Source organism: Bison bison, unplaced genomic scaffold (assembly GCF_000754665.1).
Source record: "Bison bison bison isolate TAMUID 2011002044 unplaced genomic scaffold, Bison_UMD1.0 scf7180017864141, whole genome shotgun sequence".
In the NCBI taxonomy this organism is placed as follows: Eukaryota; Metazoa; Chordata; class Mammalia; order Artiodactyla; family Bovidae; genus Bison; species Bison bison.
In genome coordinates, this window is record NW_011494713.1 from 6,123,756 (window position 1) to 6,150,477 (window position 26,722).

The 26,722-nt window shown below is 37.7% G+C and overlaps 1 protein-coding gene across 2 annotated transcripts in view; it reads right to left on the reverse strand.

Annotated features, from left to right (window-relative positions):
- Nucleotides 1-26,722, reverse strand: part of PPP2R2A (protein phosphatase 2, regulatory subunit B, alpha) — an 80,447-nt gene that overhangs the window by 12,393 nt on the left and 41,332 nt on the right. Inside the window, exons 3-4 of one of the 2 annotated variants that reach the window (XM_010840161.1) lie at nucleotides 18,463-18,560; nucleotides 5,676-5,841 (exon numbers count right to left, since the gene is read on the reverse strand). In XM_010840161.1, the coding sequence (XP_010838463.1) occupies nucleotides 5,676-5,841; nucleotides 18,463-18,560 (264 nt within the window). The other variant, XM_010840163.1, reaches the window with a different exon arrangement.

A 26,722-nucleotide genomic window follows, 5' to 3' on the forward strand; every position in this document is an offset into this window, starting at 1 on the left:
TATTGTAAAAAACACTATTTTATATATTCTCGATACTGAATAATTTTGTCTTGAAGGACTTGGGGATGTATGCTTTTAATTGGTAAACTATTTTCAGGGCCTTGTACTTACTTGAATCACAAATGTAACTTTTACTCTAAATAGTCCCTGGTGGCTCATATGGTAGAGAATTTGCCTGCAGTGCAGAAGACCCAGATTCCACCCCTGTGTTGGAAAGATAGCCTGGAAAAAGGAATGGATACCCATTCCAATATTCTTGTCTGGAGAACTCCATGAACTAGGAAAAACTGAGCCTGTCATGGCACCTTAGTCTCTCTGCAACAATTTCTCAGCCTTTCTTATTTTTCTTCATCCTGACAGTTCTGAGAAGCAGTGGCAAAGTGTGTGGAATGTACCTCCACTGGGCATGTCTGTTGTTCCCCTCATGATCAGATTGAGATCATGGGGTATCAGGAAGAGCCCAGAGTGAAGTAAATATATACATAGTACTGACATGACTTTTCCACCGGTGATCACTTGGTTAGGAAAGAAACTGCCAGGTTTCTCCACTGCACACTTACTCTCTCCCGCTTTGGAAATGAGGCATTAAATCCATCCATGTCTAATAGGACAAGTTACAGTCCGGGCAGGGAGAAGTATCCATCCACATGTTATTTGGAATTCTCTGTAACAAGCACTTTCTCCCCACTTATTTACTCAACCAACCATTTACATCACGATGGAATCAAGCACATTTATTTAACTCTGTGTGCCCAAGTGGCCCAGTGTAAAGAATCCACTTGCCAACACAGGAGATGCAGGTTCAGTCCCTGCGTCGGGAAGATCCCCTGGAGTAGGAAATGGCAACCCAATCCAGTATTCCTGCCTGGAGAATCCCATGGACAGAGGAGGCTGGAGGGCTACATCCCATGGGGTTGCAAGGAGTCGGACACAACTGAGTATGCATGCCCATTATAAGCTTAAAACTGGACTTATAAAATGCCACATCTTAATGGCCCTTCATATGCAAATGAGTATACCAGAATCTGAAAGGCAGTGTATAGAGTAATTTGTAGTGCTCCATACAGAGACATAGCAGGGACTCCTCCAGCCTGGCCACCCATCTGTCCAGTGGAGAAGAGCACGCTAAGCACCACTGTGGGTGCCCCAGCAGAGATGACATGTACACAGAGAGCAACTGCCAACTTTACTAGCTTGCAGCTAACTATTTCATCTGAACCCTATGTACCTGGAGTTTTCAGGTATATTGCAGTTAAGTTGGAGAAGGCAATGGCACCCCACTCCAGTACTCTTGCCTGGAAAATCCCACGGGCAGAGGAGCCTGGTAGGCTGAAGTCCCTGGGGTCGCTAAGAGTTGGACACGACTGAGCGACTTCACTTTCACTTTCCACTTTCATGCATTGGAGAAGGAAATGGCAACCCACTCCAGTGTTCTTGCCTGGAGAATCCCAAGGACAGGGGAGCCTGGTGGGCTGCTGTCTATGGGGTCGCACAGAGTCAGACACAACTGAAGTGACTTAGCAGCAGTTAAGTTATATGTGTTTTCTATGTGCCATTTGGTTTACATATATTTATATAATTTAGGTAAAGAATGACAAATTTTAGAGTATTTAACCTGTCCCCAAATCTATCATATAAATGAGCCATGCCTGAATTCTACATTTTGGAAGAAATTATCATCTAAAGATTATAAGGATGAACCCCTCCAACACCATCACACACACATTCCCATGATTTCTTATGGCCTGCTCAAATTCATCATCCTTATTAAAGATCCAGATAAAGAAATCACAATAAACTTATCAAACATTTCAAATAAGATGTAATTGGTTTGTGGTTCCTAGTAGTGTTATAGAAAAAAAAGAAAGAAAAAGAAAATAAACTGGGCAAACAGATTTTTGAAATAAATTAAACTTCAGAACAAAAAATTTTAAGTGATAAAATCTGTGACTTAAGAGAGTGCTAAAAACTTTTAATGGCATAAACAAAAGACCGAGAAGTACTACACAATATCAGTGCAGTACTTGTGAAAAGGCAGGTTGGGAATTTAAAAAAAAATCTAAATTTTTATATGTTCTACAGTATTTTTTAGAACTTTTTTTTTGGGGGGGGGGCTGTGCTGCTGGGCTTGTAGGTTTGTTGCTTTCTTTCTTTTTTTAAAGATTTATTTATTTATGGCTACACGGGGTCTTCGTTACTGTGAGCAGGCTTTCTCTAGTTGCAGCAAGCGGTTTGGGGGGCGGGGCTCTAGAGGCCTACTCTCTAGTTGCGGTGTGCAGGCTTCTCGTTATGGTGGTCTCTCTTGTTGTGGAGCATGGGCTCTAGGGTGCTTTAGTAGTTGCTGCCCATGGGCCCTAGAGCAGAAGCTCAGTAGTTGTGGCACAAGGGCTCAATTTTTCCACAGCATGTGGGATCTTCTTGGACCAGGGATTGAACTTGTGTCTCCTGCATTGGCAGGCAGTCTTTACCACTGAGCCACCAGAGAAGTCCAGCAGTTACTTTTACCTGGAATTTTGGGCTTGTAGTTGAAGGTACACGAGAATAATCAAAGTCCAAAAAACTGCACACAAGAGTATGTGAATATACTCATTTTCTGTGAAGAGGGTTATTAGATTCCTCAGAGAATTGTTACAGTCAAAAAGTTAAGAACCATTGCTCTACAGTGTTCCCCGACATTGTGAATACTGATATCTCAAGTGTTTCAGAAGTTCAGAGTCCTGGTGTTCCCCTCACCACAGAGGGTTAGAACAGGGAACACCAAAGCTACCAAGTTTCCTTTCCAAGTGGATGTGCGGCTTTTACATACAATCCAAAAAGCTTCTTATTAATAAGCTGTTAATACAAGCTATTCACAAGTGAACTTTTATTAATTATATATTCAAAGACCCATGGTCAACAGATTTTAGAGCTGGATGTTTCTGCAACATACAGAAACTGAAGAGAATTCAGAGAAAGGCAAAGGAGGTTAAAGAGAAAGAGAATAAAGTCACCTGAATAAACATTAAATGAATAAAGTTATAAGAAGAGGACTATGAAATTATTTAAGTAAAAACAATCTGGGAAATACTTGAATAGCGACGATCACAGAAAGCCAATGCAAAGATGAAGACTAATTCTGATCACTCAAAGTTGGAATGTTTGGTCCTATTTTCCCTCAGTCTCCCCAGCAGTTTTCTAACCTTTCTGTGAGTATAAAGACCCATTACACTATGAAGAGAGAAAGTACAGATATTATGCTGTCTGTCAGAGAAAACTCTACCAAATAATACAGAGACACTGCTCAGATTTAACCGAAGTTGACATTTTTCCATATTTGCCTTCTCTCTTTTCAAAGAATAAAGCTTTTCAGATGCAGCTCAAGTCCTACTCCTCTCATCACTTTTCCTATTCTCAGCACCCCCAGATACTGTGGTTTGTAAAATTTCCATACTTGTTACATTCTTCCACATTGGACTCTACTTTTAGCACAAAAAATAATACAGCTACCATCCCAAAAGTTGTGTTTTACTTAGTATTCATTAACAACAACAACAACAAAAAACCCCAAACAGGTACAATGCATTGTGTATTGCTCTTAAAAATAAGCTGTATTACTAATCAATGATTTTTCAAATTTACATAATCCTATTTGGGGAACACTGTTTATTCTGTCTACACAAAAACAGCACTTAGATTCACGTAACCCCTGACCCAACCCTTGGAATTTCCAGTGGTTTCTCCTGCCACTGAGCTCTTGTCGAGTTCAGTGTCTATAAAGGCTGGGCTGATTATATGATGCCTTATTTATTTCAAATCACAAAGGAAACCTGCATGGATAACACGCAGAGATACAAATGAGAACTGAGATGAAATGGGGTTTGCTTTCAAATAATACTGAGAAGGCAGGGTAAGAAGTACCAACGAAACACAACTGGTGATGAACTGAGAACTGCTGAAGCTGGGTGTTTGGTATATGGGACTTCATTATGCTACTTCAGCTTGTATTTTAAAAATTCCCCTCTATAAAAAATAAAACAATTTAGCCTGTAGGAAGTGAACTGCCAAAATTACTACGAGCAAACACACTTCCTGGGACATTTACTTCCAAAGTAGAAACTGCCTAAATTGTATAACACATATTGCATGCATGCTTAGTCACTTCAGTCATGTCCGCCTCTCTGTGACCCTATGGACCATGGTCTGCCAGACTCCTCTGTCCATGGGATTCTCCAGGCAAGAATATTGGAGTGGGTTGCCATTTCCTTCTCCACAATAATACACAGTGGATGTCAAAGAGCAGTACCTGAAGTGCTCTTTGAAAGAACTCAACTGTACAAATCAAAACTGAACCAAGATTAGAAACCAACATACAACATGAATAAACATATAGCCTCCATTTATAATGTTGTAAATTACAAGCTTTAAATCATTATTTCTATGTATTTTTTTTTAATAAGGAGAGGAAAATGCAGTTCATGTTATCAGCCTGTGGTATCATTCTGTGGAATGCATTTCCAAGAATTTGACACAGTGGGTGAGAAGGCCTAAGGTGACGAAGTGAAGTGAAGTGAAGTCGCTCAGTCGTGTCTGACTCTTTGCGACCCCATAGACTGTAGCCCACCAGGCTCCTCTGTCCATGGGATTCTCCAGGCAAGAGTACTGGAGTGGGTTGCCATTTTCTTCTCCAGCACTTAATGTTTTCCACTGTGTCAACCAAAGTCACCTGAGTTTAGATTCTGCAAGTGCTAAAGAATGGTGAGTTCTAGGTGCTAATATCTGATTTTACTAATACCAAGGGGATGAGAAAATGGAAGTCTTTCCCCAATCCTTGTTCCAACATCAAAAAGCTTTTAATTTAAATTTTTACAGACTGGCTACCCAAAACATCTGGAAGTACTCCTCAACCATGCTAATGACTCTCTTTAGACCCAAATCCGCAGGGATAAGCCAAGTCACAACTCAGGTGAAAATAAGAAGAACAAAAAGAAATGACCCACTTCTTAACTTGTCATAAAGGACTTTAAATTCTTATAGAGTCATTATATAATTCTAACCTTCATTTAGTAACTCTTCCTACAGAAACAAGACAGAATGGCAATGAGGCAACTCCAGTTTGTGTCCTTCCTGAACGAGGATCAAGCAGGACGAGCACTCTTCTATACAGTGTTCTGGAGTGGGGTCTGTCCTTTGACAGTGTTTTGCATTTATAGTATGAAATACTCTTTGGAGAGTTAGGCACAGTTAAAAAGGAAGAGGGAAGGAAATGAACACATACTGAGCACTCACTGTGTACACCAGGAGTCATCCCCACAACCAGATGGTAATGCAAACCCACCACCCTGAGTGTGCAGACGAGGAGACCCGAGCAGGGTCAGCAACCTGCCCAAGGCTCCTAAGCCAAGAAGGAGCAGGAACAGAATCTGACCCAAAGCAGATGTAAGCCTCATTCTTTTTACTACAAACAGTGTGTGTACTAAAGACAAGGACACCTAAGGAGCTCTTTCAGAGAATTTAAAAACTGAAAGAAAATAAAAAAGGAAAAGACAAAAAAGGGTTTACATTCTATATGAAGAAGAATATTTCCAAATGTCTATCTCCAGAGCCCTCTTAACAACTACTCCTCTTTGAAAAGGGGAAAGAAACCCACAGGATATGTGTACATAGTGGGTATATGAAAAGAAAAAATGTACACTTACCATTGGTAGACAATAAAAACTGAGCAGCATTTTTCTGGGGTAACCACCTAATTTTGTTGATCTTTTCTTCTATTTCTAAACTTTTCAAGTAGTCAAACTCTGGTTCATGGCTCTGAAAGGTGCTGTAAACATTATATTCTCCTCTGCTATGAGACTGGATTTTGTTCTAAAATGGAAACAAAAATATTTGGACCAGTTGAGAAATATTTCAAATTAATCAAACATTTAATCAATTCTAACAGACCCTGTATCATCTTTTATACAATTCTATTGTTTTTTATATTTAAAGCTTCCAAGGAATCAATACAAATGCTTTAAAGAAAAAAAGGAAAAGCTAGATAAATCCTTTACTTAATTAGGCCCAATTTATTAGGAAAAGTGATATTAAAATATGTATCATTTTGATTGCTACTTTACCGTTATATATGACATACTTAATAGAGGACTACTGAGCATACATAACAAGTTTCATCGAAAAAGTAAAGACTAAATAAGAAAAACTCATCAGAAACAGCAGAAAGAAGGATGAGGCACACCTTGTTTCTCTGCCTTTCTCATGCCTGTCTTTAGGTCGTTTCACTGCTGGAAGCTCTTGAAGAGCCCTCATAAGTGCAATGGAACATTTGACCCCAACCTCCCCTACTCAAGACCACATTTACAGGGCTGTATTACTCACTGAGACCACATCCAACACTACCCAAAAACGCTAACCCTCCTTAAATTATCTTTCTTAATTATGAGCCTAGCATACACCAATGATTTATTTAGTATCAGTGCGAGTGAATATAACATAAGCTACTGGATAGAGACTACTTGTGAACTTCTTCAGTTAACACTAATACCTTAGCAAAAATGAAAACTGTAATCATTTCTAGAGTTTGACTTATTAATCCATCATCACACAATCAAAAACATTTCCAACAAAAACATTAAATGTCTAATTCAAAGAACCAATGGAAAATTCGTTTAAAAGAAAGGTTAGTATTTATAATCAACTATTTCAACTAAAGATGAATTAACAAATGAAATGTTTAAGATGATGTGATACTAAGAATAGCCTATTGGTCATTATTATTACTCTTTATAAAAAGAAAATCTTATTGAATCATTATCTCATAAGCATAGGTTTTAGGTTGTTGCTTCCAGTAGTTTGATTATCTGGATTGATCACTCATGGTCACAGTTGTATCTGGATTAATTATTATTGAGTGCATTCACCAATACTGAGAATGCAGAACACATCACAGAACATAATGCACACTGGGGATGTGGAAAGGGTAAAATTCAAACTGAGAATCTCTGTCTCATTATAATACTCTTACACCAAATCTAATAACCCAACCCATTTAATAGCTATATACCAATATCTCTTTACAAGAAATTCCATATATCTTCCACTGAAAATTACTTATTCAGTCTCAAAACATTTGTCATATTATTCTCCAAGAAAGTTACAATAAACAGCAATTCAATTTTTTTTCTTTTTTTTTTTCAATTCAATTTTTAATATGAATGCTATTTTCAATGTAAGCAAAAGACTACAGTACTATGTACACTGGGTCCCAGAGGTGTACAGAGATTTAACAACAGAGAATCTCAGCCTTCAGGTAACTTGTGTATAAGAAACTTTAGTCAAGAGTAGAAACTGAAGTTCATATAATTCAGGTAGGCCTGAATTAGGACAAAAGTGGAACTGCTGGGCCAGGATGGTCTTTTCACTAAATAGTTTTCGGTTTATTGGTTATTCATCTATTCAATATAATAAAACAAACCCTGACCCTTACTACACCCACCTTAAACCACTCATATAAATTGACTGCAGGTGAATTATCAGGAATATAACTGTAAATGCTTCTAGTACAACACTATCCAAGAGAGCTTTCTGCAACAATGGAAACAGTCCTTATCTGTGCTGTCCAATATGGTAGCCACCAGTCATATGTGGTTGTTGAGCACCACTGTAGCCACTGTGACTAAGGAAGTGAAGTTCACATTTATTTTAACTAATTAAATTCTAAATAGCCACATGGAGCTAGTAACTACCATACTGGAAAGCACAGATCTAAACAATAACAGGAATATATTATTTTCCTGGACCTTGGGGTAGAGAAGTATTTCTTTTATAGGAAAGAAAAAGCAGTTAAGTCTACAGAAAAACATAGATAAACTGAATTATATTAATAACCTCTACTTATCAAAAGATATCATTCCGAAAAATAAAAAGCTAAGTCATAGAATGGGAGATACTTCCAACAAATACAACTGACAAAGGGTTAATATTCAAAAGGTGCTAAGCCTACACATCACTGAGAAAAACGACAGACAATCCGGTAGAAAAAAGTGCAAGAAATTTTAGTAGGTACTTCACAAAAGATGACATCCAATGGCCCATAAACCCATAAAAAGATGCTGAACCTCAGTATTATTCAAGAAAGTACAAATTAAAACTATAACAAGACACCCTCATAATCTCAAAATGCTTAAGTTATAAAATTAAGGACAAAGCATTGGCAAAGATGTGGAAGAGCCAGAATTTTCATACATTGTTCATGAGAATAAAATGGGCAGAACCACTTTTTAGTATTGTTGTTCAGTCGCTCAGTCGTGTCCGACTCTTTGCGACCCTATGGACTGCAGCACACCAGGCTTCCCTTTTTACTATGCTTTTTTTTAACTTTTTACTATGTTGTCTTACAACTTTTTATTCTTTATAGCCAGCCACAAACTGAACCAACCAAAACATCCACATCTGTAACAGAATGGATAGATTATGGTACAGTAATACAGAAGACCACAATACAGTAATGAAAGAGAACAAATTATTACACCAACAAAAACTGAGCAAAAAGGCCAGACACAGAATGCTTACTGTAGATTCCATTTATAAAAAGTTCTAAAACTACAGGCCAAACTAAGTGTTAAAAGACTTATGAAGAGGAAAGAGAAAGGAGTGGCTTGGAAGGGGAATGAGGAGGGTTGATGGAAGTGGGGAAGTTCTAGCTCCTGACTGAAGTATCTGCTGCGTGATAATCCACTAGTGTTTTGTGCATTTTTCTGTGTATATTTCAAAAGAGTTAAAAACAAACAAACAAACAAAATAGCATACAAATTGTGTGGCCACTTTGAAAATAGTATGGGGGTTCCTCAAAAATATAAATAATAGGGACTTCCCTGGCACTGCAGAGGTTAAGACTATGCTTCCACTCCAAGGGCCATGGGTTCAATCCCTGGTTGGGAACTAAGATCCCGTATGCCACATCGAGGGGAAAAAAAAAGGAACTACTGGATGATCTGGCAATCTGGGTATATATCCAAAAGAAGTAAAAAAGGAATCTCAAAAGACATTATTCACAATAGCTAAGAGGTAGAAATAATCTAAATGTCCACTGACGGATAAGTGAATAAAGAAAATGTGGTAGGTGGGTATGTGCCCACACATGTGTATATATATATAAATTATTCAGCCTAAAAAAATAAATGAACTCCTCTCATAGGCTACAACATGGATGAACCTTAAGGACATTATGCTAAAAAAAAAAATAAAGCCAGTCATTAATGATAAATACTGCACAATTCCACTTACATATATGGATTATCTAAAGCAGTCAACCTCACAGAACAGGAAGTAGAATGGTGACAGCCAGGGACTGGAGGGGGGCAGGAAGCTGCTGTTCCGTGAGTACAGGGTTCCAGTTATTCTGGGGGTTTTGCTGCACAGTAATGTGCATGTGGTTGGCAAGACTGTGCTGTACACATGGAAACTGCTGGGAAGTTGAATGTTATATTTTGCCACAAATAAATACAGTTCAGTACACAAAAACAAAATGAAAATTACAAAAACACATTCAAACAGTTATCTATGAAGTGAGAGGTGAATGGCAGCACGTTATGCAAATCAAAGTTCATGTGTGCACTACTGCACACCTATATGCAGGTTTACTTAAATAAAGGGCCTGGCCATGACCTCCAGTGGCAGTGTCACGAACTCAAGTATGCCCCTGAGATTCAACCAACCAAAACAGAAAACAGCAGTAAAATCCAATGGTGTTAGAGCCAAACAAACATTTGGAAAGAGAATTAGAACTTCATTTCTTACACAAAAATAAATTTCAGAGGGAGCCATTCTTCAATTCCAATTCAGTGTGGGTCACACAAAGTGAAATTTAGAAGTTGTCTACTTGATATTTAAGTCTTTATTAAATCTTTCTTTTAAAAAAAAAAAGTACATAAAAGAAGCTAAGAGAAAGTACAGTAGTGAATTTCTATATAATTCTCAAGTGAAAAGGGGCTTCTAAATACAAAAGTGAAAGCAAAGAGCAGAGAAAGGTTGACTTCTGACAAGGTAAGAAGAAAAATATTTAAAAGTTTAAAAAAAAAGCACACTAGGGAGAAAAGTGCATCGTAAGACAAGGTTACTACCTTTCATGTGTAAAAAATGTTACTATCTTTTCAAGTCCTTAAAAATAATTAGTAAAAATATTAACACTCTCCCCCTTGAGAGATGAAAAGGTCAACAGTTGGTAGCTTACCTAAAAAATGGTCAGCAAATATATAACTACTCATCACTACTACGCAAAATTAAAGAATAATGTTTTGCCTTTAAACCGGTGAAGAATTTAAAAAATGATAATGGTCATTGCTTTAAAGATGAGAATATGGACAAAAATTATACACTACAGGGAGAAGTATAAATTTACACAGCTTTTCTGGAGAATAATCTGTCAATACTTATTGAAAGCCTTAAAAGATGTACTCAACAATTCCACTTCAAAGTATAGCCTAATGAAAAACAATGTATGCAAAGATGTATTAACATAGGGGTTATGGTGCCAAGTTTCTGCACAGTGGGAAGTCCAGGTACAACTTGTATTTGGTCCTCTATATTGTGGATTCAACCAACCATGGGAATGTGTAAGTTACAGTTAATACAGTTGATCCCTGAACAGTGCAGGACTGCTTTTACATGTGTATTTTTAATAGTAAATACAACTGTACTATGTATCAGGGAATGCAGAGGGCTGACCATAAATTATACAGGGATTAACTCCATGTTGTTCAAAGGGTTAAATGTAATGCTTTAAAATGTTATAAAATCTAAAAAGGTTAAAGTGCTATGATTCAGACTGTATCAGTTCAGTTCAGTCGCTCAGTTGTGTCTGACTCTTTGCGACCCCATGAATCGCAGCATGCCAGGCCTCCCTGTCCATCACCAACTCCTGGAGTTTATCCAAACTCATGTCCATCAAGTCGGTGATGCCATCCAGCCATCTCATCCTCTGTTGTCCCCTTTTCCTCCTGCCCCCAATCCCTCCCAGCATCAGGGTCTTTTCCAGTAAGTCAATCCTTCGCATGAGGTGGCCAAAGTATTGGACTAAGTAAGGACTTCAGCATCAGTCCTTTCAAAGAAAACCCAAGACTGATCTCCTTCAGAATGGACTGGTTGGATCTCCTTGCAGTCCAAAGGACTCTAAGAGTCTTCTCCAGCACCACAGTTCAAAAGCATCAATTCTTCGGCGTTCAGCTTTCTTCACAGTCCAACTCTCACATCCATACATGACCACTGGAAAAACCATAGCCTTAACTAGACAGATCTTTGTTGGCAAAGTAATGTCTCTGCTTTTCAATATGCTATCTAGGTTGGTCATAACTTTCCTTCCAAGGAGTAAGCGTCTTTTAATTTCATGGCTGCAGTCACCATCTGCAGTGATTTTGGAGCCCCCCAAAATAAAGTCTGACATTGTTTCCACTGTTTCCCCATCTATTTCCTATGAAGTGATGGGACCAACTACCCAGGATAATTTAGTTCTAAACCATGACACAGAATAAAAGGCATAGAGCAATTTTAATTACTGGGAATATTAAGAGGTAAACTGAAACTAGCAATCTGGAGAACAGATGGCTGAACAAGAGAGGTGCTTGGACAAGTTAATGGATATGAATGAGGACTAGAGCCCAGGTCTCTAAACTCTCGAGGCTTCCAAACTCCAACTTTTCTGTCACTAAACTTCTACAGAGAGGACATCATTCCTTAATGGCTATTATTAAAAAGTCTGAGGACCAAGTCTTTTCTCATTACTATAAATGAAACGGATTTTCTTGATTTATAAGATTCATTACTTAGAGGAGTTAAGACTTGTTTTTCATTGTGGATATTCATCCCAATTTATACCGAATTAGCTTTTCTTTTTTTAACCCACTTGACTAGCTGTGTGATCTTAGAAAAGGCATTTAACTTAGGTCTCAATTCACTTATAAATCTGTAATAAATTGAGATGTAGTAAGTAAGCATAACATCTCCATTACTTTACTGTGAAGATTAATAAGATTTAGGGAGCTTGGCAGAGAGTGTGGCACATCAACTGTTGTTGCTAAACCCGGGTCAGAAAAGGGAATGCAATGGGCAGGGAATCGGGAGTAACAGCAAGGGTTCTAGAGTAAGAGTTCACTTCTTTGTTAACTGTACCACTTCTGACCAGTAATCTGTCTGAGCTACTCCATTTCTTTATTGGTAAAAGCAAATTGCATTGCCAGGAGTTGCAAATCTAGGGCCCCCATACTACTCAACTCCCAAGAGAACGCTACCCTGTCACCCTAAAACAGCAGGTTCTATCCCTTCACTTTAATGAATACACTAAACCAAGCCCTTTGTATATATGATATTAAATTCTATTAAACAATACCGTGCGGTTGAGTCTCATTCTAGTCTTTCCAAATAATGTAGAAAGGGAATACAAACATATAAACAATACTATCCATCTTTTGAGATAAACATGCTAAAGGTTTCTTCTAAACCATGTTAGTTAAGTCAAAGTCGCTCAGTCAAGTCTGACTCTTTGTGACCCCATGGACAGTCCATGGAATTCTCCAGGCCAGAATATTGGAGTGGGTAGCCTTTCCCTTCTCCAGGGGAATCTTCCCAACCCAGGGATCAAACCCAAGTCTCCTGCATTGCAGGCAGATTCTCTACCAGCTGAGCCACCAGGGAAACCTAAACCGTGTTAAGTTTTAGGAACACTACATTAAGAACAGAAAAGTGAGAAAGAAATCCTAGTAAGTAACCAGCAGTGGTAGAAAACAGAGAACAAAGGCTGCATAACAATCCAGAAAAATCAGTAAGAACAACCTTTCTGTTCACCTTTCTTCTTAACTGTCTATTAAAAATATTAACCCTCCCCCAACATTTTAGCTTATATGTATCAAAAAGCCTCAGAGAAACCAGAAGAAGGTCTGAGCAATCCAAAGCCAACAGGAAACCAGTTACTTCAACAAGTGCTGACCACCTCCTGTGAGCACCCATAGAAATAAAGATTCCTTAAAAAGTATGGAACACCACAGTCTGACAGCTGCTTGGGCTCTCCCTCCACATTACCATCATCAGAAAGAATACTGCCCCATCCACTTTGATGTCAAAAGCTATTATTTAAGCTGTTACAAAAGTAACTGCAGTTTTGCACCTGTTGAACTTTGCTGTTTTGATATTGCAGTCAATTCAGTTCAGTCCCTCAGTTGTGTCAGACTCTTTGCAACCCCGTGGACTGCAGCACACCAGGCTTCCCTGTCCATTATCAACTCCTGCAGCCTACTCAAACTCATGTCCATCGAGTTGGTGATGCCATCCAATCATCTCAGCCTCTGTCATCCCCTTCCCCTCCTGCCTTCAATCTTTCCCAGCATCAGGATCTTTTCCAGTGAGTCAGTTCTTCACATCAGGTGGCCAAACTACTGGAGCTTCACCATCAGTCCTTCCAGTGAACACTCAGGACTGATTTCCTTTAGGACTGACTGATTTCATCTCCTTGCAGTCCAAGGGACTCTCAAGAGCCTTCTCAACACCACAGTTCAAAAGCATCAATTCTTTGGCACTCAGCTTTCTTTATGGTCCAACGCTCACGACCATACATGACTACTGGAAAAACCATAGCTTTACCTAGATGAACCTTTGTCAGCAAAGTAATGTCTCTGCTTTTTAATGTGGTGCTAGGTTTGTCATAGCTTTTTTTCCAAGGAGTAAGCGTCTTTTGATTTCACGGCTGCAGTCACCATCTGCGATGCTTTTGGAGCCCCCCAAAATAAAGTCTGTCACTGTTTCCATTGTTTCCCCATCCACTTGCCATGAAGTGATGAGACCAGATGCCATGATCTTTTTCTGAATGTTAAGCTTTAAGCCAACTTTTGCTCTCTCCTCTTTCACTTTCATTAAGAGGCTCTTTAGTTCTTCTTCACTTTCTGCCATAAGGGTGGTGTCATCTGCATATCTGAGGTTATTGATATTTCTCTTGGCAATCTTGATTCCAGCTTGTGCTTCATCCAGCCCAGCATTTCGAATGCCGTATACTGCATATAAGTTAAATAAACAGGGTGACAATATACAGCCTTGATGTACTCCTTTTCTGATCTGGAACCAGTCCACTGTTCCGTATCCAGTTCTAATTGTTGCTTCTTGACCTGCATACAGATTTCTCAGGAGGCAGGTCAGGTGGTCTGGTATTCCCATCTCTTGAAGAATTTTCCAGTTTGTTGTGATCTACACAGTCAAAGGCTTTGGCGTAATCAATAAAGCAGAAGTTTTTCTGTAACTCTCTTTTTTTTTCTATGACCCGATGGATGTTGGCAATTTGATCTCTGGTTCCTCTGCCTTTTCTAAATCCAGCGTGAACATCTAGAAGTTCTTGCTTCATGTACTGTGGAAGCCTGACTTAGAGAATTTTAAGCACTATTTTGCTAGCGTGCAAGATGAGTGCAATTGTGCGGTAGCTTGAACATTCTTTGGCATTGCCTTTCTTTGGGATACATCCGTAAATAAATGTGGTTATGTTATATAGCATTTTAATGTGCATTTCCTACTTTATGTTTTTTTCTGCTAATGATTTATTACTAGGTGTTTATATTTACTTTAGACTATGGAAATGATGTCAGACAAAAGGCAAATTCGAGCTACTTTTTTGAGTTCAAAATGGGTCATAAAGAAGTGGAGACAACTCGCAGCATCAACAGCACATTTGGCCTAGGAACTGCTAACGAATATACAGTACAATAGTGGTTCAACAAGTCCTGCAAACGAGACAAGAGCCTTGAAGATGAAGAGCACAGTGGCTGGCCATGGGACGCTGACAATAACCAATTAATTGAGAGTCATCATCAAAGCTGATCCTCTTACAACTACATGAGAAGCTGTAGAAGAACTTACTTAACATGGAGCATTCTATGGTCATTCAGTATTTGAAGCAAATTGGAAAGATGAAAAAGCTAGGTAAGTGGGTACCTTATGAGCTGACCAAAAATAGTTGTTTTGAAGTGTTGTCTCCTTTTATTCTACACAACAACAACAAACCATTTCTCAATCAGATTGTGACATGCAACAAAAAGGGGACTGTATATGAAAACTGGCAGTGGCTGGACCAAGCAGAAGCTCCAAAACACTTTCCAAAGCCAAACTTGCACCAAAAAAAGGTAATGGTCACTGGTGGTCTACTGTTGGTCTGATCTACTACAGCTTTCTGAATCCTGATGAAATGATTACACCTGAGAAGTATGCTCAGCAAACCAATGAGATGCATCAAAAACTTCAACACTTGCAGTTGGCAATGATCAACAGAAAGGGCCCAATTCTTCTCCAAAACACAAAGCTTCAAAAGTTGGAACAAACTGGGCTACAAAGTTTTGCCTCATCTGCCATATTCACCTGATCCCTTGCCAGCCAACCAACCACTTCTTTAAGCAACTCGACAAGTTTTTGCAGGGAAACTGCTTCCACAACCAGCAGGAGGCAGAAAATGCTTTCCAAGAGTTCGTCAAATGCTCAAGTATGGATTTTTATACTACAGGAATAAACATTCTTATTTGGCAAAAATGTGTTGACTGTAGTGGTTCCTATTTTGATTAATGAATATGTGTATGACCCTAGTTATGATTTAAAATTCACTGTCTGAAACCACACTTTGTACCAACCTAATACACACAAGCTGTGAAAATCAGCAAGATGGGTGCCTTATTTCAGGACACACTACACAGAGCACTGGGTGAAACTCCAAAGTCTGGACTCTGACTGTGTGATGGGTGTGATGCCTCCTGGAAACTCGATCTACCCTGTGCCTCAATTTCCCTACATGCCCTGCTTCTATCAGAGATTCTGTCAAAAAGAAAATCATTCAAACATGTTAGTTTAAAACACACACACACACACAAAACAGTAGACCATGCTACAGAATCACCAGGCTGAAATACACTTGAACCAAATGAAAATCTCGTAAATGAGCACCCAGTTTCTTTGCCTTGGGAACAGATGGACAGGCAGCAAAGTGTGCCCGACAAGATGACAGGAAGGGGACCTGCCACACCTTAAGAATAAAGTGAGACAGAAAGGTGGGATAAAGCCATCAAAGTCTGATGTGCAAGGTTCACTGCTACTGTAGCATGACCTTTTCTTCTTAATTAAGTAAGGTCTATAAAAGGAGTGAGTAGAAATATTTAAGTCTCCAGTCAAGTGAATTTTAGCAAGGAACCCTGCCACTGTAGACACAACAGTTCAAACATCATTGTATTTTGCAAAGAGAACTAGCAGGTTCTTAAAACTGCTCACTTGTTAAGTGTCAGCGTACCCTGGAATGTATGTATAATAGCTGTGGTGTTTAGAAGAAGCTACTGAAATTTAGGGATCCAAGTTCTAATCCCAGGCCTTTGCTATTAAACTGAGCAATGTAACTTTATGTAAACTTTTGCTGAAATTTACCTAAACATTAGAAAAAGACTATCTCTAAGTTCACTTCCAAGTTTCAAACTCTAACACTATTTTACAGACATTTAGCTATGAACTCATAAAATCTAACCTAAATATGTTAGCTACTGATACAAGGCACATACATTTATAATTAACATAGGTACTGAATGTCCTGAAGACAGCATAATGTTAGAAGCTCCAGAATAAGGGCTTTAAAAATGTAGAAAATATATTGGGTGAAATGCATCAAATTAACATTAACAACATCAATTTCAAGAAGGAGAATAATTATCATCTTTATTATTTATCATTAAAAAATACACTGAAATTTACACTAAGTAATTCTCAAAAGACATACTACTAATCTGAAGTTCTAGATAATGGATTTCTGTCTTGAACACTTACATGCAGTTAAGAATGACAATTTATACTTTTAAACAACACAAAGCCCCCATTAAAAATGTAGGCTCAGAAACCCACAATGTAAAGCCCTTCAAGATGGAAATGCTTGGGAAGCAAACTTAAATTTAAATGTTTATCTCCAAACACCTTTTGTTTTTAAAACAAAAATATATAGAATGTCATTAATTTTCAGTAAAAAACCAAACCAAACCACAGAAGGGCAGAGAATGTCTATAGGAAATCCAGCTCTAACTTCTAAAGAACAACATTAACACTCACATTTTGGTGACTTAACCTGAAAGGCACTGGAGTGCACCGAGAGGGGACATGCTGGAAGTTCTGGGTTCTGGTTGTGAGTCTGGATAATCAAGTGATCTCTTAACAATCTGCTTTCTCATTTGGAAATAAAGGTAAACTATAATGATCTGTAAGGCTCTATTTCGACTCCAAGTTTTCCTAGATTGTTATGGTCAAGTTTTTAGCTGCTTGAAAACAGAACAGAAAACTGATTTTGCCCCCACTTCCCACAAAAACATCCTTTGCCAAGAAAACCTTGAGTCTTATTTTCATATTTCCTTCCAACCAAAACGAAAAATAATAAAAGGAGACATATTTAGTGCTTGTGCACCTTCTAATCAGACACTATTAATCATTTCTTTTAAAATTAAATTACCTACCTCACTGGGTGTTGTGAGGATTAATTCATTAGTGTTTGTAAAGCACTTTGAGATCCTCAGGTCAAAGGCGCTATAGAAGTGCAAAGTAGTAGTATTATTACTAGATTCTTGCTTATTTAAGGAATTTCACAATCCTTTAAAAGCTAACTCTGTGTTATGATTTAGACATCTGTTCATAAAACCCTGCATTTTATCCACAGTACTTTCAACTCTTTTTGAAGATAGTATAGACAGGGACAGAATGTTTGGAAGCAAATGATAAATTAGCTTTGATCTACAAATGTAGAGGGAGACTAAGGGAAAATCTAGTGTGACAAATCTTGTTTAGTATAAAATTTTAGTGAGAAATCTAGTCAATCAGATTTAGAAGTGTGCCTATGTTGTACACAAAACCAAACCAACCCTACTTTAATCACAGATTCTGCAATGAGAAATCCCTTTCTTCAAAGAGAAAGGAAAACAATTTTCAAATCCACTTTAAAGAAGGGTAACTAAGCTTATAAATTACGTACATTACATGTGTATACATGCAACTATCATTTAAAACCTTTATACTTAAATTGCAGTAATTGTATTAGTATAAACTGATATCAAAATAGTTGAGCAGTTTTTTCCTTTAAACCAGGCTCCCACCCCTAATTACACAAGGAAAATTATTCACTGAGAAGAGGTCAAAACAATTTTACTTTATGGAATTTTAGGAGAAAAAAAAGTGAGGGCCAAGGCTGTAAAATCAGTTAAAATCTTGTATAACACACTTCTCACTCCTTTCTCTAACCAAATCCTTTCACAATTAAATCAAAACAACACACACATGTACACAGACACACAAAGCTAAGAGAACTAGAGCTACTTACACATTCAATATTCTGCTTGATATACAACAAATTTTTAAAGAAAAATTTGCCAACATCCTCTGATGAGATTCTCCAGCATAAGCTCCAGTCCCAAGAGCAAACTGAAATTTAGATACCAAACTTTAAACACTTACCTCCTGCTCCTGCTGAAAGATGACAACTCTACCACCTTTATCTCCGGTTGCTAGTAACTCTCCAGAATGATTAAATTCTACTGTAGAAATTATATCTGCTGTATAATTGAAACAAACAAAAAAGACATTAGTTCTTCTCTCCCAACTCACGAAAGAGTTTCTTAGTAAGAACTCGGCATGTTTTCCTAATATATTCCAAGTCTATATATCAACCTGCCCTCAGAAATAAAGTAAATCTAAAGTTCTTTCATGAAATTTTGAGTCATGAATATTTGGTTCACTCCCCCCACAAAACTCTTCCCAAAGTAAACCAATGACACTATTTTTTAAAAAAACAGGCACATAACAAAAAATATCAGTGCTTTATTAATAATTCACTAAATTCATGAATATAAAGAAATCAACAATTCATGAAACATTCCATGATAGCACATTAAACGTTAATAATTATTGTGCTAATTTTTTCTTATATACTTCTGATAAGCTGATATACACAAACCCAAAGGACTGTAAAATTAAGACAGATATAACTAAAATGGGGAAATTCTTTAAATGCAAAAATAATTTCAATCATAAATAAATAAATTCAAATTATGGCCTCAAACAAATGTTTGTAAATAGAACACACTTATACTAGCAATGCTTTGTGCTATGCACCTTCAAAATGCACAGCTCTTCTTGTGGTTCCCACACACAGACACAGCAGGGGCTACTAGAATCAGTCATGTTACACTCAAAGTCGGTGCTAATTTCACAGTCAAGTTCAAATAAAATTATCAGGTTTTTTTCCTTGCTTTTTGACACCAGTCATTTTCCTAAAGAAAAAAATCTAAGTTACAGAATTGGGCATTAAGATAAAGCAATCACACTACACAATTCCCCACTGTTACAAGTTCTTCACTACTAAGCATTATGCTAAATTTTATGTAACATCCATCAAACGCATGTTACATAAAAAATCAAACTCTTACTATGGGAGAAGGGTTGTTTTCTTGCCAACATTAGATCACTGTAAGAATTTTAAAAGTGACTTTATATAATAATGGAGAAGGAAATGGCAACCCACTCCAGTATTCTTGCCTGGAAAATCCCATGGATGGAGGATCCTGGTAGGCTACAGTGAGCAACTTCACTTATATAATAAAGAACATTATATACTTTAAATTTTAAAACTTACTGACCAATGTAGCACATCAATAAACTGACCAGCACTGCATTTTATCATTTTCATTTCAATGATTTTTTCCAAGTTGAGCTTGATTTTGCAAAGCTTTCTTTGCTTCCTCCACTGTCTAGGTCCAAGGCACTTTATCTTTTTGGAACTCTCTGAGAATGTACTCAAAGTTATACACACTCTCCCAAGGAACTGTACACATTTAAGTACACACAAAAATTTGCATGTAATTTCAAAAGGTCTTGGACAGCACCCCATCTCCAGCTTAAAACCTTTGGCCCAAACAACCCACCATGGTTGGTGCTATCAGGAGGAAGGAATAAATCTAGTGTTTATGCTACATGCATATGTAACACGAAGATGTAAAACTGAATATATTGTACTATTTACTCTATAAAGCCCTACATCAACCAGTACTTAAAAGCCATTCTATTAGGTGCTCTGTATTTATTTCTGTATTGAGTATAATAAGGGATTAAAATCACACAGTCCTTGCACTAAAAGCGCATTATAGTACAGTTACAGAGAGAAAATAAGCAGGTGCTAACTATTTGACAGAGCAAATGGCTGCATGTTACTTGTAGGTCAGATTATAAAATCAGGGAATAAGGGGGAAAAAAACTCCCATACATAGTAAAAATTATCTTTAAATTCAAATCCCTCAGACAGGCACCACTTTGGAGATGCAAACGTTCTCCTGTTCTTTTAAATCCAACTCAGCCAGTTTCCCCTACAGCATTCATATTTTGTATTTCCCATGAAATGAACTAGTTAATTTGGCTAAAAACTCATGCTATACCAAAAACTCCTGACCTCTGGACTCCAGGATATACTCTTGGCTTGGTGAAATGCTCACACTTTATACCAAAATCCAGATTCATTATCCAGTTCACTCAATGGAGTAACAGGAAGTCATACAGGCTGAGGAACCCTAGAAACAACTGACCTAAAGCGAGAGGCTGACTGTCAGGAAACGACAAGAGCCAAAGATTTACACCATAAAAGTCAACCCACATTAAATCCTTGAGGGTGGGAAATACAGAGAGAAAGGCAAATAATTTTCTCATTTCAGCTATTTTCAAGGCACTATTGTTTTGTGACTATTTATCTTGCCAAAAGCCAATGAACAAACATAACATTTTAGAAATAGCTAACTAAGCCACTGATGCTTAGGTGAATAGTAGAGTGGAATTTTATCTGGGGGAGAGGTATGCAGATTCATGGCTTCCTCACTATAATTTTTTTACTGCATGTATTTAATATGGTCGTATCTCAGATAGGTAAATTATTTTCATGACTTGTATGGTGAAATTAAATAGGTACATGTCATGGTGTTCCTTCCTCCCTCCTATCAAATAAAGGAGAAATGACACACCATGACTTCTGCAGGCTTGGCCATCCATACGTAAAGTGAGAGAGCCACTAAGTACAGAAGCACCTATTAAATCTCCAAGTGTGTGAATGCTTTCAAAGTTGTTCTCAGTTGTAAAATGCCTACATCTCACAAGGTCTTCTTGGGAATATGACATATAAAAAGGATGAGTAACAGGGAGAATAAAATCAAATCCTGCTTTACAGTCCAAGAGGAATTTTATCCAGGAATACATTAAGGAGTACGCTATGAAACTGAGCTTTGAGCTGTATGTGCCTCTCTGCAGCACACTAGTATGACAGGAAGGGGATATGGGTTTGCAACCACCCAAACCTAAGACTTCCAGCCTGGAGCCCACACTTGACCTCAGAGTGCCATAGAAACATTTTTGCTCTCAAGTATGCCACAATGTGGAAAAGATAAGGAAGCATGGCTCTAAAAACAGTGCTCCCATTTCGTGAGGAGCGATACCCAGATGAGTGAGTGAGTGAGTGAAGTCGCTCAGTTGTGTCCGACTCTCTGCGACCCCATGGACTGTAGCCCACCAATCCATGAGATTCTCCATGAGACTGGTCAAGTACTGCTATCTCGTGTTTTTGAAAATAACAATAACCCTGCTTCTAGAAAATATTCTTCATTGCTCTGATTTCTATACCATTAAAAAAAAAATTACACAGTAGATGACGGCAGGAATAGCACTGTTTGCACAATAGCACCGTTCAGCAGAAATCTGTTACCATAGAGGGGTCCTATATCCGTGCTATTCAATACAGTAACTACGAGCCACGTGTGGCTCCTGAATTTTTAACTTTAGCCATATATGGCTAGGGGCTACAGTACTGGAGAGTCTAGGTCTAAAACATTACAGAGTGGACACTGACTTTTAAAAGACAAGAATGCTGAAGCTAAGAGAATCCTGAAACTTTAAACAGGTAAAATAAAACTACTGTGTACGCACACACCCAGATTGTTACCTCAAGGAGCAGGCTGAAAATATGAATGTACTTCATGAAAATTCGGATTCCTGCACACTATTCTTAAAACAAAGTATTAATGAAAGCCTTGAAAATTTGCTAACACTTTACTCTTGAGATTAAAATAACTATCACATACTTTAAAAAGACAAGGACACTAACCTCACCGTTAAGAGTCACGTTACTGAACTCGAGGCAGGGTCCAGTATAACACATCAATTATGTCTGTTCTCATAAAGGATTCCTAAGAATCCTTCCTATGACCAGTACAAATGCTTTTTCACAATGAAAAAACAGTGCCTGTTTAATATCATATAAAAGAACATTCAAATACAGTTAATGAAAAGGAAGGACTCTGGATGAGAACATCAGTCAAGGACCCTCTACTGTGCATCCAGTCAACACACAGCATTCTAGGCACCTTAAAGACAAGGCTTGAAAGGCACAATCTGACTGCTGGCAAGAAAACTTAACCACAGTGTTCTCGACCTTTGATGTGAAATTCTACATAGTATTAATAAAAACCAATAAATTTATAATGTGTTATATAAAATGGAACTCAATTTCTTCAACCCTTTTTTCCTAAACCATCAGCATCCAGGTTTCATCCTAAGAAGATGATATGATTGCTTTCTTTTGGGGGCAAGAATGGTTAAGTGGTGGTGGTGGGGATGACAACGCTATTTCTGGTCTGTCTTTACTTCATCAGGCACACCACACCTTTCCCTTGTTACTCACCTTCTCTATTTCTTATGTACTCTAATCAGTGGAAAAGGACACAGCCAGCCAGCCAATGGTTAAAAAATACAACTCACTCAACATAAAAATCTCATGATGGAAAATTAATAGACAATATATATGCATAAATGGTAGTAATTAACAATAATTACTATATATTAAGTGTTCAAATTATTATTAGCTCTGGCATTCTCTAAATACGTCAACTCTTGCACTGTAAGACACTTTATGGGTTACTCAGTGATTTTATAATTCCACTTGAGGACTACAGTTCAAACAAATTATCTGAAAGAAACCAATTAAAATTAGCACCAACATGGTTATAGGTGAATTACCTATATACAGGCATACTTCATTTATTGTATTTCCCTTTACTGTACTTCATAGATACTATGTTTTTAACAAATTGGAGGCAATCCTGTGTAGACAAAGTCTATCAAAGCTACTTTTCCAACAGCATTTGCTCACTTAATATCTCTGTGTCTCATTTTGGCAATTCTCTCAATATGCCAAACATTTTCATTATTATGCTTTTAACAGTGATCTGTGATCCAGTGGTCATAAATATTATACTGCAAAAAGACTATAATTTGCTGAAGACTCAGATGGTAGTTAGCATTTTTTTTTTAGCAATAAAGTATTTTTCCAACTAAGATATGTACATTTTTGGGGACATAACTCTATCTCACACTTAAGAGACTACAGTACAGTGTAAACAACTTTTATATGTGCTGGGAAACCGAACAATTCATGTGACTCTATTTACTGCAGTCATCTAGAGCCACATCCTGAATATCTGAGATGTGTCTATAATGAAATAAGACGAACGTATTTCAAACATCCAATAATGAGGAGATATAAACGCAATCTCTAGTACCTAGGTTGGAAAATTATGGCCCACCAGCTATTTTTGTAAAGAATGTCTTATTGGAACCCAGCCATGCCCATTTGTTTATATATTGTCTTTGGCTGCTTTCAATTGACAACAGCAGGGCTGAATAGTTGAGACAGACTGAAAATATTTACTACCTGGTCCTTTATAGAAGATGCTTGTCAACCACAGTTCAAGTATATCAATACGACTGAATGCTGTGCTAAGTCGCTTCAGTCGTGTCCAACTCTTTGTGACCCCATGAACTGTAGCCCTCCAGGCTCCTCTGTCCTTTGGATTCTCCGAGCAAGAATAAATGAATATTAACATTAAAAGAACAAATATGATTTATGTGGGGACAGAGACCCGAATAACCAGTGTCAAAGCACACTCTATCTACAGAAAGATTCAACTATAATATGCCAAGCACTGTATTAAATGAGCATTTATATATACATTCTCATTTAATCCTTATAATGCCACTATGATAGAGACATCACTTTCAATTAATAGGAGAGTGTACAAAAGCACTGAGGCATTAAATAACTTGCCTTTCACACCTCTGTCAAGTGTCAAAGCCAGGATTCAAATTTAGCAGGTGTGAACAATCATTACGTATAAGGAAGCAGCATAAAATCCTGTAAGCCACTGGATGATGAATAAATAAATAATATAAGTGTTCAGTTTACTGCTTCTTTTTCACTGCCAAAGTGCCTGTGTTCAAAAAAACATTTAAGGTCAAACTACATCAACTTTACACTATTTACTAATGATCTCATTACAATTACTGGTCTGGCCCTACAATAAAGCTAAGCATTTTTCCAGCACCTGCTATACTCCAGGGGCTGGGTGATCCAGAGTCTAAATTGTACCCTTTAAAGAGGTTTATAAGCAAAATGTTATTAAAACAGGTAAACAGCTAACCAAGAAAAGATTTAGTAAATGTTTAAAAGAACCAAAGAAGGAATATTGTAAGCATTATAAAATGAATTCTAAGACATAAAGACTGAGTAAATATATAAAGAAGCTCCCTTTATTTTAAAAATAGAGGGGGAGGAAATCAACTGGAAGAAACTGCTCACACGTATATTTAACCTTCTGCTATACAGTCCCCAAAGGTTCACCTGAAACAGTTAACAAAGCATCCACTGACTGTTGACACACCTGATTCTGTTATTTTTGTCAATAGGCTTACTCTCTGTTTTTTAATTTTTGCTGACTTGGAATTTTTATTGTTAAATATATATATAAATGAAACAGGAATGTGCAGTGTTCTTTCAATAAAATTGTCAGATCAGAAACATTTTACTTAATCCTAAATTCAACTTTATCTTTACTGCACCCAGAAAACAATGCAAACTGTATCTTATCTTGCAAATTCATCTGCTCACAAAAACTTTACTTCACTCTCACTGTGCTGTCACTGAGACATCAGTAGTAAAAGCCCCTATAAAAGCAGCTCCTATTTATACACTGCTTGCAGGGCACTGTGCTCAATTCCCTCAATACGACTAGTCTTTAAAGCCAAGCAACAGAGAAGAAAATTTAAAAGGTTAAAACTCAGAAAATACTATAAACATTGTTACAGTAAATAGTTCCAAAAATTCAGGCACATTTGCCTTATGCATCACGAGACAGCATAAATCTCAAGACAAGAGGTTTGAAATATTCACAGAGAAAAACATGAGGTTCACAAGAATTCTAGGAATAACCTCTGCTTCTTAAAATTCTACATTCTGAATATTATCTCAAAAGGGACTGCTCTGGGGGGAAAGTGAGTGTCAGCAAAGACCTGCTGCAAGAGCCGCTGCCAGCATGGCCTTCTAGGTATCAAACGAAACTTTCAGGTCTGGAAGAAAACGAGCTTATTAGCAGGTTGGATATGCTGAATCTTATCTTTCTGCAAACAGTACTTAATTACCTATAAAACTCTACCAAGGTAATCAGTCTTCTTTCCTTTTTGTTATATTTCAGTAAAAACAAACATTAACAAAGAACATTAAGGCTACCTGCATAAACTGTCTCCAAAAAATACCCAATGAAAACATGAAGCAACTTTTAGCACTTCAAAGTGAAAGAGAAAAATCAAAATTAAAAATCTGTAATTGGTCTTCTGCTTCTGGCCATGGGGAAGCAAGACCATCTGGATTCAACCTCTAGCTGGGAATGACTAGAAAATGAACAGAGACAAAGTTCAAGGGATCTACAGAAATCACTTAGAATCTTTAAAGGGTTTAAGACTGATCTGAGGATAGGAGGGCATGGCAACCCACTCCAGTATTCTTGCCTGGAGAATCCCTTGGACAGAGGAGCCTGGCAGGCTACAGACCATGGGGCCACAAAGAATTGGACACGACTGAAGCAACTGAGCATGCACGCACGCACACACGTAATGGTGTAACACTCCACAAGGCCTACAAAAGAACTATCAGGAAGCTTAAAAGGTCTCAAAATAAACAGAGATCCCACTCAGCCAGAGGAGGCTGGTCGACAATGGTTTAATCGATAATTTGTGTCTGACTCTTGCAACACCATGGGCTGTATAGTCCCTCAGACTCCTTTGTCCATGGGATTTTCCAGGCAAGAATACTGGAGTGGGTTGCCATTTCCTTCTCCAAAGGATCTTCCTGACCCAGGGATCAAGCCCAGGTCTCTTGCATTGCAGGCAGTTTCTTTACCAACTGAGCCACCAGCCAGAGTAGAGAAATGTAATTAACATGGCATCGAGTGGAGTCCTCAGAAGAGAATCACCTCAGAGACCAAGTCAGCGCCAAACTGAATTAATCCTGACAAAGCTTCACATTGAAGAATTGATCTCAAATAATTATGTGCAAGAACAAAATCCAACACTCACCAACGCAAATTCACATTGTCTGGGGTCTAAAATCATCAGGAATGTAAGAAGGCAGGAAAATGTGACAAAATAAGCCAATAGAAACAGAACCAGAAATGCTAAAAACGATGGACGAATCATTTCTGGAAGACAAGGACTTTAAAACAGCTGTCGTAAATACGCTCCATATGTTTAAGACAAAGGAACATGTTAAAATGAAAAGTATACTATCTGAAATGAAAGATACATTGAATGTGATTAACAGATTAGATGCTGCAACAGAAAATATCAAGAACTT